This window comes from Neodiprion pinetum, chromosome 2, assembly GCF_021155775.2.
Source record: "Neodiprion pinetum isolate iyNeoPine1 chromosome 2, iyNeoPine1.2, whole genome shotgun sequence".
NCBI lineage: Eukaryota > Metazoa > Arthropoda > Insecta > Hymenoptera > Diprionidae > Neodiprion > Neodiprion pinetum.
This window is the reverse complement of record NC_060233.1, coordinates 43,130,217-43,147,615: the sequence shown is the minus strand read 5'-3', so window position 1 is coordinate 43,147,615 and position 17,399 is coordinate 43,130,217. Positions and strand designations below refer to the sequence as shown.

At 41.0% G+C, this 17,399-nt stretch overlaps 1 protein-coding gene across 2 annotated transcripts in view; it reads left to right on the top strand.

The window, feature by feature from the left end:
• Eip78C (Ecdysone-induced protein 78C) overlaps positions 1-17,337 on the top strand; it is a 53,992-nt gene extending 36,655 nt beyond the window's left edge. For both annotated transcript variants that reach the window (XM_046614774.2, XM_046614773.2), the window contains 5 exons: positions 4,203-4,327; positions 8,709-8,850; positions 9,010-9,299; positions 9,392-9,691; positions 9,824-17,337. In XM_046614774.2, coding sequence (XP_046470730.1) covers positions 4,203-4,327; positions 8,709-8,850; positions 9,010-9,299; positions 9,392-9,691; positions 9,824-10,195 — 1,229 coding nt within the window. In that variant the 3' untranslated portion in view covers positions 10,196-17,337. The remainder of the gene's footprint in view (positions 1-4,202; positions 4,328-8,708; positions 8,851-9,009; positions 9,300-9,391; positions 9,692-9,823) is intronic.
• Positions 17,338-17,399: the final 62 nt, after the last annotated feature.

Below are 17,399 nucleotides of genomic sequence, written 5' to 3'. Positions count from 1 at the left end.
TATACAAGTTGACTCTTCAAACAATAGTATTTCACGATTCTTAAGACAAAAATATGAAAAGAAATTTCCCGTCTCCACCGCCACCAGCAATCTACGGTCCTACACCTTTGCATCGTTTACGATTCTATTTTACGTCTTACGCGAGGTGGAAAATACGGTGATGTATAGCAAATTTGCTGAAGACCCTAATTTTACGTTTCGCAATTATCTTATGTAGACGGTAATATTTATTCCAATAGCTGCATTTAAGACAGAAATTGTGCGTACGTACAATCTCCTTTACCTTTTCATAGAAGCGATGTTTTCGAACGCTTTGATAGTTTACTGGACGATTCTTGGAAGATTGATTTCTCTAAACGTATGCATGATTATGCAGTTTTATACCTCAGAGAAAGAATCCAACAGCCTTCGCTGAAGCTTCTACAACGTTCTCTCCTCCATTAAGGTCAGTCCAGAGATCGTAAAAAGTTTTACGTCCACACTACCGAAGACAAGGAACGTAACTTCGTCTGTAGCGAACTCCCGCCTCAAAGTTATAAATGCGAGAATCCTGCGGTCTTCATTCTGGAGAATAAGCTGCAGGCTGATTTTGAGGTGACAAAAATAACGAGGTAACGAGCCATACTCTTCCTTCGGTGGTCAAATCATCGTGTCTTATGCGTCTCGCGTATACCTACAGCATGTCTAACAATCAGACAGATGTGATAATCTCGGCGAAATTTGTTCCTTCGAACAGTCCTGATCGAGTGATTTGAACCGCGGCGGTGCATGATCGCGCTGTAACGATTAATCAATTGTATAACCGACGATTTAATTGAATTTAGGATCGGCGGCATGAACAGCGTGAATTCGCACACGAGAGGGCTGGAGTGAAAATAAGCGTGCAAAACGGGAAGGTAGAGTGCTGATCAGAGAACTGGAAGCGGGAGGAAAGGGAGGCATGTCATACGGTGGAACGGCGAGGACATTGAATATGCATTAAACAGAGGGAAAGAGGGAAAAAGAGATGCGGGCACGTATCCGTATTCGTGCGAAAAAGACAGAGAGGGGCAGAAATGGCGAAACGAGTACGTGCGGGAATGACGTCGGCTTTTCATTTTATATTCCACGGGTGAAAATGGATGGTAAATCAACCATTTTCCACGCCGCCATTGCTCGCGTGCCTATACTACACGACACTTTCCGTCCAATCTCCTGATCATTTATTACTTTACTATATCTCGCGCGTGCCTATTTTCCATTTACGTTCCTGGCTTGGCTACTCTGTACTCATTTTTCGACGCTATGCTATCCCCGTCAACTCGACGAGACAGTATCTCCAACTTGGCAACCGATCACGTGGAAATACTTCACGGAGCATTTGGCCTCGGCTTCGAGCCCATCGCGACCATGTAAATACAGCACTGTACCGAGCCGCGATCCCGTCACGACTCGGCTCCCCTGGGAAAACGCGTCCCGGAAATCAAGGGAGGCAGTCGTCCGCTTTCCTCGCCACACGCAGGCGGAGCCCAGTTAAATGTAATTTACTGCCACAGTAATCGAGCTCGTCATATTTTCACGAGCGTCCCGGAGAGCGGGACAGGCGAGAAGTAAACATACGTGCGAAATCGGGGATGAAAATAGGAGGAGTCGGGGGTATACTCGACTCGAGCGTTATGACCCAGTTCGTCGGGGAGGCCGGGACGCGGCGAAGTCGGCTTTACCTCGCGAAGGCTGCCAGCGACCCTCCGCTAGATGGGCGAGCCGTAAATGGGGGGAGAAGCTTGAAGCACTTTGGAAAACAAGTTCAGCACCCGGCTTACCCGGAATTTACCTTGCCCGGTGTGTATAATATAGACCTCATTCTGGAAACCCATCAGGCGTAACGCGAAGACGAAAGAAAAGCTGTACAACCATCGTTCTCTTCTCGGATAGGTACGTGACGTAGCCTCACGAATATCCATTTTGAGTATTGCAATTTCCTCGCGGTATTGCAAATTGCCGTGCGAAACCTTATCTTCGAAAATTACTGCCTACAACGTGAATAAGCTGAAGAATGAATTATTTTTACTATTATATAATCATGAGCAAAAGGAACGTTTCCCTGTGTTGGTCCAAATTTTGCAGATGCCGCGAAACGCGTAAAGCGTTTAGTTGCATTTGCAGAATCACTGCAGCGACCGATCCTTTTTACGCGATTAACGAGCAGATTTCAGGACAGAATTATTTGCTGAAATTTTTTTTTTTTACCTTAGAAGCACTAAACTTCCGCTTTTCTGCTCAAAAATTGCGTTCAGCGGAAAACGACTGTACGAAGGAAGCGATCAATTTAGTTATACATTAGATGGGATTTTACAATTGGTATTCGTGCTCCGAATGATCGCTCAATCGGTATACGGTAAGAGAGTTGACGGAAAATCTACGTTGATAAATGCATCATATAAGGTAATTGGTCGAGTTTTACCGAGCCGCGGATCCTACTACCAATTACCAGAGTCATCCTCGAGATGAATCGTACGAAAGCCCGCAGACCCGAGCAGTGAACGGCTGCAGCAGCGACGATGCCTCTTTATGGATTTCCTCGCTTATACCGGCGTCGTCTTTCCGTCTGAGAATCTCGCCGAAGTAACGGCGGTTTTTTGTATACCCGAGGTATACACGTCGAGGACGGGTTCACAGACTCCGGGAAACTAGAAAAAGCTCTCATCGAATCATGGAATTCTCCGAGATTGACGAGTGACAGGACAAGCTCGCGGTGGATGACATCTCGCAGTCTTGTTTTTAGATATGGAACAAGGAGGAGAAGCAAGAGGAGGATTCACTACGGTTTGGAAACTGCTTCTGACGCGGCGGCGTGGAAACCTCCGCACGATTATCAGAACTTTGAAAGGCCGAGGAACGCTCCGTGATCTATTCTGCTGACGGGAAATTGTTCCTTGACAAGTACGACGAACAAGAGAATTAGCGGTACATCGTCGACGAACGACAAGTTTCACGTGCAAAAAGGTTCAGGAAAAATATTGGGTTGCATTATAATACCGCGGTACTTGTCGCCGCTAATGATTCTTAACTACAAAGTACAGGCGCAAACGCTATACACGAAGCGAAGACGCCACGCCAGGCCCCAGCTCGTTAGCGAGTCATTAACGAAGGAGCGAATACCTCGGCTCGCTTTGTCTCTCAAGCTGCAGAGGGTGTGACCGAAGGAAAGACCACGTTTCCGAGAAATCGAAAACTTCCCGGTCTTGAGTAAAATAAAACTGTGTAACCGCTGAGCGTTGAAACGGTATTGCTGACAAAGGCGTGTGCGTTTTGCGTTTTTCTTATCCACCCCTCCTTCCATCTCTTTACGTATAAGGCCTCCAGTTTTCTTTTCTCTAACTGTTATATTTGCGCAGTTAAGTACTATTCCAACTGCGATCCGGCGCGATGAGCCAATCTACTCCCCCCCCCCCCCCCCCCCCCCCTTCGGGGATGTAAGCATATTTGTGGGGACTCGAGCAAGTCAGACCGGTCGGAGGTCGAGTTTTCAGACCTTTGGGAGACGCTGAACGGTCCCTTCGCCACGATCGTCTTCTCTTTTTCCTAGTTTGCCAAGTTTTTTTTCTTCTTTTTTCTTCCATCTTCTCGTCTTCCTGTTGCAATCGTTTTCTATCCCGCCATCTTTTCTCCTTTGTACGTATACCTCGCCCTAACGGTGACGCGAGCCAATGCCGTTATACATATACACGCTCATTGACAGGGCTCCCGTTGCCTTGCCCTTCTTCTGTATTATGAATGCACCGAGCGTTGCATTCACGGAATCGACCGTCAAGCTCACAGGTGGCACACGTGAGACACGCGATGATTGTTGCAATTTTCTCAAGAGCAATATTGGCGCCTCGAGAATCCCATTTCTTTTTTACGGTAATCCACGTGAAAAATAATGGCGGGTTTGAATTTCGTAACGTTAGCGTAATATGATCCAACTGACGATAAGCATAAAATTTGTCGTTTGTTTAGCAATATATTTCTTATTCTGTTATAATTTGATATAAATGAATTTCACGGTATTGTTGTTCACATTTTATCTCTAGACTTTACGATCTTCAAACTTATTTCTGTAACGATGAGGTGAATCGATACTGTTCTTCATCTTGATATACGATGGCATAACTAATAATTTATTTTACTGACCGATTTAGTGGAAAGAACAAAATCGTAATGCTTTATTTTTGTTACAGAACAACTTTACGCCGCGGCGGACTCCAACAGCTCGACTCCAGCGAAAAGTTTTGTACCCTGTAAAGTTTGCGGTGACAAGGCCAGCGGTTACCACTACGGAGTTACCAGCTGCGAAGGTTGCAAGGTAAGCACCATTAGCGATGAGAAATCAATCGACCGATCCGAGTTTGCTTACATAGGTGCATGTCTGTGTGTAACCTATTTTGTCAACCATTGCGAGGTATTTGCGCCCTCGTACGTACCGAGGGTGTTCTTTCGCATGGAGAAAAAAGCAGAGCGCATTTTAGCCTGCAATTTTGCCATTTACGATTCTTTATTTCGACGGACAATCACTATGTTGGCAAAAATCACCGCGGCTGTAATTTTCTCGTGAAGATTGAACGATTATCCATTATCCACTTTCGTGTACATAAAAATACAGAAATCAAATGTACGTAAGTAAGTGATTCCGAACAGAGGGTAGAATGCCAAAATCCATTCTCAAGCATACGACAAGACTCGTGGAAAAGTAATCTAAAAGGAATTCAAAGTACAGAATCCGGTGATCGAGCCTGCTTCAGTCATCTCAGTCAAAGTTGGAATAGGGAAGCCTTGCGGCTGAGCCGGCCGTATAACGGTGAATTATAGTTTAACTCTGCGAATCCGGTCGGCTACAGAATTTCAAGTCTAAGCCACGAGTTGCGCGTGTATCGAGGAAAATTATAATGAATCGTCGCCGCGGGCCCTTCACGTGAAATTGGAATAAACCACAAAAGCAACATATCAATTTTCCCAATCGTTTATTATTCCGGTACGTTTCCGTCCAATATCCTACGGATGAGATCACGAAAAGTGGAACCTCGTACTTACAACATAGGGAAAAATCATCGTATATCGTGGTCAGCAACGTTGACAGCCGTCAGAAAATTTTCCTCTCCGTATTTCTCATCTATTTTCTGGTCTCTATTCTCCTTTTCCGCCAAAGGCGTCAACGCGTTTGCGAGGGTGACGCGCGCGCCTGACCGTACGCCGGCTTTTCTACTCGAGGCGGCTGATTCCCACGCCGGCTTCTCTACTTGTCTCAGCCGACTCTGTGCTCGCCTCTATCACCGATTCACGGGCGCCAGGCAGCGGCTGGTCACGACGGTTGTTACTACTTTGCCTTTTCTAATAGCACACGCCCAGCCGCATGCAGAAGCGGTGTGACAACGGTAGTTAACGCGCACCATGCCGAAGCGGAGAGAAGGACGAAGCCGTCGGAAGGTATCGGAAGCAAGACGAAGTTAACCCAATTTATCGGAAGTGGACTAAAGGTTCTGCAAACGATCGGGATTGCAGTAATTTATCATTCAAATAATCTCGATCGTTTATAAAACCTTCGTTCCACTTCCGATAAAGATTCGTTTCGCTTCGCTTTCGCATAGTGCGCGTTGACGTTAACCCTTCGCCTGCGTACGCGATCATTTTGATCCCAAATTTTTCTTTGTACTAATTCAAATAGCGCTGTGCCGTACGGTCGGCTTCAAGCACGTTTTTCGACGATTATATTTTTTATTTTTGCAAATCTGACTGCACAGAATTAAAGTTTAATCAATTTACTATAATAATTGTCTCCGCCTTGTTTTTCAAAAAGTTCGCAATTCTTGAAATGTCCCCCCCATATGCAGTCAACGGGTCGCGGCAGCAGTGTGCAGGCGAAGGGTTAATACCATTAATCGCAAGAACGGCTCTCCATGAAAAAAATCATCCTAAAAGCATACAGATTCAACACATATTTCGTCCACATCTTGTATAACCTTTTGCTGGGAGACGACGTATTGATTTAGTTTATACCTACCAACCGTAACCGTATTGGTTGGGATGTGGGTAATTCGCGTATGTACATTGGTGATGATATACGTTGGCTAGGGTATTGGCCGTCAGGGGGTACTTCCCATACACCTTTCCGCCCGTTTGTTTAACGCTGGATTGTTTTGCACACTGTACATACAATTCGTTAATTAACGCGAACGCCGCATCAATTACCGGGCATACATTTTGACTGCCAGCAATTCATGATCGTGCCCTGTGCTTGTTCCAAACAACCGATACCCTCCTCCTTCGTAACCCCGAATAATTGCAAAACTTGTACCGAATAAAACGAGACCCAATCGAATATTACACGTTTCGTATTAATTTTAATTTTGCACGTTGACTTGTCGAATAATTTTACGCGATAGATATTCTGAGTCGATTATACTTATATTGGAATATCGAACCATAATCTTTGTCAATTACACGTCCTCAATCGTGAACGAAATTCTGAATGTATAGAGTATTTCCAAAGGAATCAGCCAGACGAGACGAATTTGTGCATTGCTTAACAAATTGGTGAATGCCAATCGTGTTTTTTCAATGTCACTTTCTCTAACTATTATCACACATACACACAGCGCCGTGCTAAGTTCTCAACTTATTTATTGACCATCCGAAGTTTCCCATATTTTATCATGTTTGTTTGAGGGTAGTTACATGATATTTTTCACGCAACCTAACTTCAGCGCATAGGTATATACCAGCCGTTGAGCCAGACGAGAAAGAATTGCTCTCGAATATTTTATGATTTTAAATTTTTATTTCACACAATAACTCTTAAGTCTGCAACGTCGTAATGAAATTTGGACACAAATCGTTTTTTCAGAATCGTATGCTTCCTAGAATATTTCCGCTTCTAAATAGCTTCCACTAATTATTGTGAGGTCCAACTTCGCACACAATTGACATTGTGTGCCAACGCGCTTGAATGAGGTTTCGTTGAAAACTTAAAATATCATGACACATTGTAATTTTCCGGCACTTCGATTCAAAGTTGAGAGTCTGTACTGAGAGTTCCAAGCTCAACTACCGCGGCACTATTTTGCTCCACCAACTGCGTATTAAAAATCACACATTACCGATCTCATCTTTGACTTGATAAAGGTTGTAATCCTCCAATGGAAAAAAAGAGCGTCGCCGTGCAATACATGCATATTCGTCATTCGCAAGATTTCTTCAATACGTGGTGTATATCTACCGTAACAAGTGATATCGGGAGTAAACGAAATTCCAGTGGGACTCTCGCCGTAATTTTCTCCGATTCGCTTCTTTCAGCTTTTAAGCATTCCGCTAACACGGGCGGATATTGAATTTCAAGTTTTGGACCACAATCGAGTCAAACGCGAATAGATTGGTATACTTGGTCAGAGTGGACTAGGGTCTGCTATGGTACCCTAGTCATTAAGAATGTATTCGTAAAAGGGGCCGCCAGCTTGTGAGGGAGCGAGGCAAAATGTTATTTCCTTTTTTCTGCCGAGGGTATGCAAGGCTGCCGATACTTTTATTATTGCGAAGGAAAGGGAGGAGCGACCGGAAGGTATAGTGTCTGTACGTATATAGCCAGTATCGAGAGAATGGAAAGATAAAATAACGTTGCAGAGAGGCGATATCGGGGTTCCATTTTTCATGACCCATGTGCCGCTGTCCCTGCAACGTCGCATCGTAGGTAGTACTTACATACTCTGCAGGGGTAGATAAATAAAATTGAATTATGCATAAGTCTCTGGGACGCCAGGGGAATGAAAGTGGCATGGATTCTAGCTGAACGTGTACGCAGAGACTCGTACGTAGACCACCGCACTAGGACGTGAAATGGAAAAATACGAAATTAGAAAATAACCAATGGGACAATTTCCACCAGCGACCGACCGTGATGAATTGATCATACATGGTAACGATGGTAAATCACATTGGTGGCATTAATACGACTCCGGCCATCCGTTCGCTGCCTTCGTTGGCATGTTTCAGTCGGCCATTGCTGTATAGCGTATATATTGATAACGTCGCACCAAACAGATGCGACTAACGATAAGAACAAATTATCCAAGAGGTGGAGTCACGTCACGTCAAGTCCGTTGGCGTTGAGAAAATTACAAGCGTTCGTCCTGCTGCGAAATTCACGGACGTGCCGTCGATCGGTTCTCTTACAGGTACGTCGCGTGCCGAGTCGAGGATCGTTCTCGTTCCAGATTTAAAATTGTCATTACTCCCATAACAATTTTCTTTCCGAAGTCGTTCGATGCCCGAGGTATATCGGTATATCGGGGTATAACCTCGTTCCTGCTTCGTGCTGAATTTGATCTAACGAATTCTCCCTTTTCAAGTAAACAACGTACGTGCGCAGTATGTAAGGTATTATTTATTTCGTCGAAGCGAAACAGCAAAAAATAATATTTATTTATTCTGCACTCTCGTCTGAGATAAGTTGAAATTGGTAAAGTCTTTCGTATTCAGATATTTCGAGCAAATCACCTCGAAATTTTACACCATCAGTCTCTCGGGTATAACATACTTGAATGCTCGCGGTCGAATTTAATTTTACACCGTATTCATTACTCGTTAAATCATGTAAGTCCCGGACGTGGTATCTCGCGATCAGAAAAATAACGTCTATATGAAACTTCGAATGTAAACTTCTCCACGCCGCTTATAGATGTCTTATTTTGCTTCAGGGCTTCTTCAGACGAAGTATACAGAAGCAGATCGAATACAGGTGTCTTCGGGACGGCAAATGTCTAGTGATAAGACTGAATCGTAATCGCTGCCAGTACTGCAGGTTCAAGAAGTGTCTCGCCGTAGGGATGTCCAGGGATTGTGAGTACCTACAGAAAATTATACTCATTGCATTCGGGAGTTGGAATGATAACTCCGTACAACACGATCGTCATTGAGAATTACTCGTAACGAGGTCCGCCCACATTTTTCAAACCTATCAACAATAACGACCATTAACATTCAACCATGTTCCGACAGCGGTGAGATACGGACGCGTGCCGAAACGTTCGCGCGACAGAGGCCAGGACGACGCTGTCCTGACTACGACGGGGGTCCAGCCGATAACGGGTACCGGAAATTCGCAGCCACCGCCGTCGACGACCGACAGGGTGCCGCCGGCCGCCGTGGAACCGGATCAGTCCGACGCCGATACGAAACAGCTGGCAGTTTACGACGTGATCCTGACAGTTTCTCAGGCCCATCACGCCCATTGCGGGTTCACGGAGGAACTGACCAGAGGACTCGTTCGGAAGCCGATGGTCATGCCGGTAACGAAATCCTCCCCTTCTATCAATCAGGCTCTTCCTCCCCATGCAGAGAGCAGCGTTGCTTAACGTCGTCCTTTCCGCCCGTATTTCAGCCGGCGAGTCCGGAAGATCCGGAGGCAGCTTCGTCGACAGCGGAAACGGTCGAGTCGCAGAGAATTTGGCTGTGGCAACAGTTCGCTGCCCGAGTAACGCCGTCAGTTCAGAGGGTCGTGGAGTTCGCCAAGAGGGTACCCGGCTTCTGCGATCTCACCCAGGACGACCAGCTGATATTGATCAAGGTCGGGTTCTTCGAAATCTGGCTCACCCACGTCGCTAAAATGGTATCCGACACGACGATGACCTTCGACGACGGCACCTACATCACGAGACACCAAATGGAACTCATGTACGAGGTAAGAGATTACACGTGCGACGCGCCCTTACAGACGGAACCGCAGGAAGATGGATTTGGCGATCGCTGCATATAGTTATTCAGTCTTACATGATACCTGCTTTCGTTCAACCACCGACGTTATTTTCGACAGCCGGATTTCGTCTCGGCGGTTCTGCAGTTCGCCGCCTCCCTAAACGCGCATCAATTAACCGACACGGAGCTGGGCCTGTTTTCGGGTGCTGTCCTCCTTGGGGAGAGGCCCGGGCTTAACGACGTTAAGGCCGTGCAGAGACTGCAGGACAAACTCCTCGAGGCCCTTCGCGTCCAGGCCGCGAGAAGTCACACCACCAGCGAGGCTAGCGTAGCCACTAGCGTTGCCCAACGTTTGCCCGAGCTAAGAACCCTGGGGAGCCGCCACGCCAACCTGTTGGACTGGTTCCGAAGGAACTGGCCGAAGCTGAGGCTACCGCCGCTCTTTGCCGAAATATTCGACATTCCGAAATGCGAGGAAGACCTCCAGTGAATTTTTCATCGTTTCATCCGTTTGCTCTGCGGCTGTGCGGAAAGTATCGTCTACGTGTCTCTTTATCTTTCTCTTACTATGGGGGAGGTTAATCAATCCTTCGATCGCAAAGCCGGTCTTGTGACACAACTGCCCGGAAGGAGAACTTTCGGCGCCACGCCTTTTCCGGGGTATTTCAATAATTCCGATAACTCATGCTCGGATATCTTGCTTCTCTGTGTCACAACGACTGGTCGTAGAAATGTCGGTGAAAAGCGTTCTAGCTCGGACAGCATAAATAAGGCAGAGAAACGGTTACGTGAGATGAAGCAATAGGTATAGGTGCCCCGTTGCTAAACGTTGCTGGGGCGTGGTCCTCTTGTTCTTTTTCTTCCACGTTATTCTTTTCCTCAATTATTTCTCCAAAATATTGATATACCGCTACACGTTTTGACGTTACTTTGAACTGAGATTAACTTTCTTTCGAGGAGAAAAGTTTTTTTTTTTTTTCTCAACGCCTTTTTGCTCAATAGATGTTCCGGTACGAGCTGATACCGGGGTCTGCCGTCTATAGCGCATTGTATAGTATACTTTCAAACTTCGTCTATGGAATTACCCTTTCATTTTCGGTATCGTCCGATCAAATTGTGCTAATATTATGTATACCATGCAGAGGGTCGGTGACTCGTGTGACGTCCTCATTCTATTTGATTTTATAATGAAGAAGAACGACGCGTTTATAGTCTCTTTCTCGTTCTTTCTTCAACTAAACATGTTACATGATAAATCACAAGGAATTCGTAATTTAATTTCCTCTGAGATAAACTGACGATGATGAGGTGATCGAAAAACAAATATACCTAATATGTTTTTGTTGTCAGAGCGATAAAATTATAAATCTGAAAGAACAAGCCGGAATTTTAAAGTGAAATTTATCACAATTCATCTCGTACTTAAACATCAATTCAAATACTCAATGCGGAAGTTATAATTAGACGATTTGTTAGCGGGTCAACAGAGTCGAATATACCTTATGCGGTGTATAGTTTTCATCGGTATAGCAAAAATAAGTGGACAAAGCTCAATTTCAGTGTAACTACTTGTTAAACGATGAATATATATCATTATTATACAACACTTAGGATATATTATTATTGAAACATGCAATTAAAATGCACTGATTGTTGAATATTGTATATTCTTGTATTATATCTTTGTTCCGACACATGCCACATACTGTGCGTATGGTTCATCAATCGAGACAAATGTTATCATATCACGCGTTATATTATCAACTCGACAGATCATATACCCCCATACAAACGTACACAGGTAATATTGATTCGTACGAATTCGTTGAAGATTCATTCGCAGCCCAGTAATTAATTGAGTAACGTATGTGAAACGTCTGCGAGCTTTATCCGACCCATCGACCCGATTGCTAGCTGCTTTATTTTCATCGCGAAAAAATACCAACCGCCTTTCCCTGCGAATATTACATTGATCAATCATACAGGCTTGACAACAAATAAGTACAGTTATACATCTGTACCTTTTAGTACGTACGTATACAATATATACATACACACAGAGACAGACAGACACACGCGCGCACACACACACACACACGTTACGATTATGCTACAAATTAATACTCATCCGTCACAAAGTTTCGTTGTTCCCCTCTTGGGCTGCATTTAAGCGTATGATCGGGCTCCGACAGACAGAAATGCAATTTGATGAAAATTGCCGACCGATTGGAGATTCGGTTGACAAATTGGAAGGCGGGGTTGGCGTCGGAAGCTCACTCGACACATCAACCTGAACATTATTATAAACTCTACAGTCCAACTGTCCTACTCAAAGTTCTAATAATACATATAATATAAGCTTAAGGAGATATTATAGGTTGGAAAGAGAAATTAATCCATCAATTAACTATTTAAATATATCACGTAACATGAACTATATAATATAGTGAAATATATAAATATCGGAAATTAAAGTACTAGGAAATCCCCGAAGACTTAAGGAATTCCTCTAGGGCGTATGAATACATACGTACATACATACATACATATATATCTATTAGGCGCATGCGCTACGAATCTTGATCTATGCAATCTATTTTTATTACTCGATGTAGAATAGAAAATTACACTTTAGGATATACCTACTGCGCTCTGTACTGAAACAGAAATGCAATCGAGCTGAGCCAGCATTGATCTAGTTGTAATGTGCTAATTGATAATTAATGAAGTTTCGCGATATAAATATTAAAATGAAAATTACTAGTTTAAATACTTGCAAACCTTGTTGGCGAACTTGCAACGAAATTTGAATTTGGTGTGTAGAGAATTCGGGCCTTGGTTAATTCGATTGGATTTATGTTTCGGCTCAAACGGCGGTCTCTCTTTCATGCTCTGAACACTAATAACTCTCTGACAATGACTAGAATAACGCATAATAATAATATTACGTACTATGGAATTATTGTTGTTATTATTATTATTATTAGTTATATTATTACTTTTTTAAAAAAATAATAATATTATTGCTGTTCTTGATAGAGAAATTAACGTTACATAGAGATTGTACTTAATCAACAATTATATATTATATATATATATATATATATACACACACACATACATTATATATATATAAATATATATCATTATTATCTTCACGATATAAAATCTCAATTTTAAGCGCTCACATCAAGTTGTGAATAAACATATCATACCTATCTAATATATTATGAAAGGATATTACAGTTCAATATAATATATTTGTTATTAATAAGTGTAGATTTAATGCAACACGTTCTCAGTGCCGTGGCTAAAGAAATTCCTGTTCATTGAGTCTCTTCGCATTCGCCTGTTTTTCCAAATTGTTCGTCTTGTTTTTCAACGTATCTTTCCTCCGTCTTGATCTTCTACTTTACGACCGTAAATTATCCTTAAAAAAAAAAAGTCAACGAATCACTTAAACTTTTCGTGGAATTAAAATACCCTCGGCTGCAGGCACTGCGTGGTACGGTAAATCTACACGATAAGATATATTTGAAAATTCTTCATTAGAATATTATGTTGTTTCAGAATATATAGAAAGTAATTGTATATGCGATAAGTGTAAATTCTTTCAAAATTTCTAGTCCTGATTTTTGTTGTGCTATCGGGAGTTCTGGAATTGGTAATATATTACGTTATTGTCAAATTGAAACGGCCAAATATATCATTAGCATAATGTCTAGCTTTAGTAGGTACGCCTAAAGTAAGTTAATTTTTTCCGAATATATATTCGTGAACGTTTCTTGACTCCAATCATTTCGGCTGATTTCACACGTTTGATACGTTTCGTTGATTATTATTATTGTTTGAATTCGGTGCTATACTTACTCGTATATCTAATATTATGACGAATACGCTGAGAATTGTATTCAATACCTAAACTTTAAGATCGTGTGTCAAGTTAAATCTGAAATCGGCAAAAGTTCGTATTTTTTGCATTCCGAAATATCGTTTTATTTTCTACAATAATTTGACGTAACCAGGACGTAATATACCTTTCGACGATCTGTCGAAATTCTGTTGCGAACGTTCTTTTTAATTTGACACACGCACAGGATACAGAGTGATAACCGGTAAAGGGAGGGAAATTCGCGCAAGGAATTGCTTGTTTTTTTTTTCTTTTGTCTATTGAATAAATATTCATATATATTATATTACAAACGACTGCTCTATACTGCTAAAGTACAAATGTTTCATTTAATTATTTTATAAATCATTAGCTTGGTAGAAGTTAGTTATAAATCTTACGCTATCCCATGGATAATATTTATTTAGTGCGTCGAAAAGTAAAAAAAAGTTCACATTAAATAATACTATACGTACGCGTGCGCACTCATTTACTACAATATGATTTATGATTTTTATATTATTCTCCTATAGTTCAGTAGGAAACCGAATACATACTTGAAAAACACCCGGCGTATGATTCTCTCTTACACACACTTGCAAGGCTTATCCGTTATTCATATGCCGAAATTATGCTTCGTGGCATATGTTTTGTTACTCGTACAGAAATCGGTAATTTATATTTACTCGGGTTTTTCATGGCTACGCGTTTCGTAAATACGGTATAGGTTTGCTTAAAAAGCTCTTGGCAAAGCGGTGGAAATTTTAACCGATCGCCAAATAGTAGATATATCACACCACGCCTTGGTATTTCCAATTAGACACGATCAATTACACATCTTTCTTGTGGATAAGTACCGTTTTATTCACACTCGGCGCTCAACTGTAGATGTGATAGAAGCACGTCGTCTGTACCGTGTATACTACATTCTTCATCTGCAATAATGAGGGAAATTTGTTTTAACCACATTTATCCATTGATCGTTTCACCATTGCCGCATATTCCACGTCTACATACACACATACATACATGTATACGTGCATGCGTACATAATCCCATGCATACGTATACCGATTCTCTATTCTGTGATCTAACTATGCTGTACCACTGTTGAAATTACTCTACTAGACATACATTTCATCTGACAATGAGTTTATCATCGTTATCGTTATGGTGATAATATTAATGTGTACATAAATCAATAGAACCTCTATTAGACTGATCAAATCGGTAATAACGTCGTATCCAACACTAATAATCATACATACCAATCGTTATACAATATACGAATAGGTATGTTGTCAAGTAGCGAAGAAGTTATCAATGGGCAAAAATCATACGTGTATCGCACCCGTGTATAGTTATACGCACGTTAACAATATCTGAACACATTTTCAGTGCCTCGGTTTGCGGACAATTCCGACGGCATGGGAAGTTTGCACGTTTCAAAAACTTTCAGTATTTGCCCAAGGTGCATAGTTTTACTTTCTTTGCACGGCAATACTATATCGATTGAAGGGGAAAAACGTACTATTCGACTGATTTTGTTATCTCTTTTTTAAACAACGTATATGTAATGTATAAGGCGATTAAAAATGTTCACCTTTCAATTTAGCGGTTCAAACTCCAAGTACGAATTTTGCTTAAATCATTCTGCAATCTGAATTATATACGTGTCGTAATATACAGCATATATATATGCCGGTTACTTTTTCCCCCATCATACGGGACGTTCTGTTTCATAATAACCGTTTACTTCCCTAACAGCACGAACGATACGGCGAAATTTCAGGAATTCACCTAAAATCTTATAGCGCCCTATCCACGTTACCGATGAGTTTCTACAAGTTCGTGCGCTGTTAGAGAATTGTTCCCACATCTATACCTAAATAATACATATAATACACAACGACAAACGGACTTGAGATTTAGAATCTGATTGAAAGTAGATTATTGTATGATTTCGGAACTGATCAGTGTGTTAATAATGCACACTACATGATCCAGCACAATGCCGAAGCATTTTTAAAGATAAAAGTATATTATCGGATATGGTACGGATGTACTTTTCCGTTCCATTCTTACAATTAGTCAGATTCCTCGCGTCTGTACCTTGTACCCTTATTTTGTGAGAAAATTTTGAAAATTTCAAAAAGACTATCCATTATGCTTCGTTTATTATCAGATTATTATGTACGAAAACTACGCAACTTTTTTTTCAATAAATATATACATGTATACATGTATACACAGATACAAATACATATTACACGTAATCGGCAAATTCAATGAACTTTTGCTGCGTCTTATAAATATTAGAAAAAAATGGAATACCACTATTTATGTTTGAGTTTGTTTCAGAACGTACAGTGGCAGTTTAGAAAAAATTATACAATGAAATTAGAAAAATACATTACGATATACATATATCTATATACATGCTATAAATTCACAAAGTACTTGGTGCCAATTATAAAACTAATCCTTAAAAGAAACCTAAAGTTTAAACGAATACACTTAATTGTAATTAAATAAAATTAAGCAAATCGATCTAATGCGTGATCTAAAAATTAAATGACAAATAAGAAGTGTTGCCTCTGAGAGGATTGTGTAGCATGGCAATAATAAAATCAATTTCAAAATATACATTTGTATGTTTTCTATTTTGCACGTTGCACTGAATAAGATGGAAAAATCTCTTTCAGATTAGTGCGAAATATAACTATTTTGGAATAGTAATTAAAAGAAAAATTCTAAAAGCAATGCAATGGCCAACCTGATATTGTATAAAATTTTTTATAACATTTACTGAATAATTGGCAATTTCTCACCTTTATCTTTTCAAACTGCCCTCAAGGTAGGCATTTTTTCGTAAATTGATGTTGATTATCTTGTTGCTGAGGATGCAGATAATTGGTTATAGTATAGCAGCTGATCTACTTCGCTAAGATGGTTGGAAAGAAATATAAGTAGCACCCAGTCATGTATCAGCTTTGAAATGTTTGAAATCAGAACCTGAACGCAGTATCTTCTCTAATCCCGTTCACTAGTATTGTATAACATATACTTACGGACCCCAATCGTCGGGGTATACGTTATTTACTTGTAGCGGTTGGAGACGAATTAAAACACCATTAAAAGTACCTATACCTCCACGGTAGCAATAATTTTTACCCTACGTCTTTGAGAATCAATTGATTTCGCAATACGACAAATCGATTTGGCTATGAGTTCGTTTAACTGGTTTCAACGTAGAGCTGAAGTAGCGATATGTAGTTGATTATAGATAAAAGAAAATTATAAGTACGGTTGAGCATTATCAATCGCATTTGCATGTTTCTACATACATATATATATTATATATATTATATAATAGGAAATCCGAAATACATGATAATTTAAAAATCATATAAAATAATATATACACTTTTTTATTCATCGTTAATTATTGTATTTTATTGTTTGTGAGTTCGTTTTTTATTTTTTTTATTTTTTTTCCTATTTTACTAAGGTTCGATCATATTACCATTAATATTTCTACCTTTAAGTTTATTATATTTAAGTGATTATTATATACTTTCTGCGGTCTGTTTGCACTGCCCCGTAATAATGTATTGTCCCTCTCGAGAAATGGTGTTGTACTTTTTCATCTAAAAGGCATTGCCGAAATAAACATGGGGTATGGAAGGATTATATTCAAACTATGCGTGTTACTTTCCTCTGCTGGTTGAATGGCCTCGTGTGCGAAGTCGCAAAAAGCGTGGAAATATAGGTAGAGGGTAATAATTACCGGATCGTTGTAACT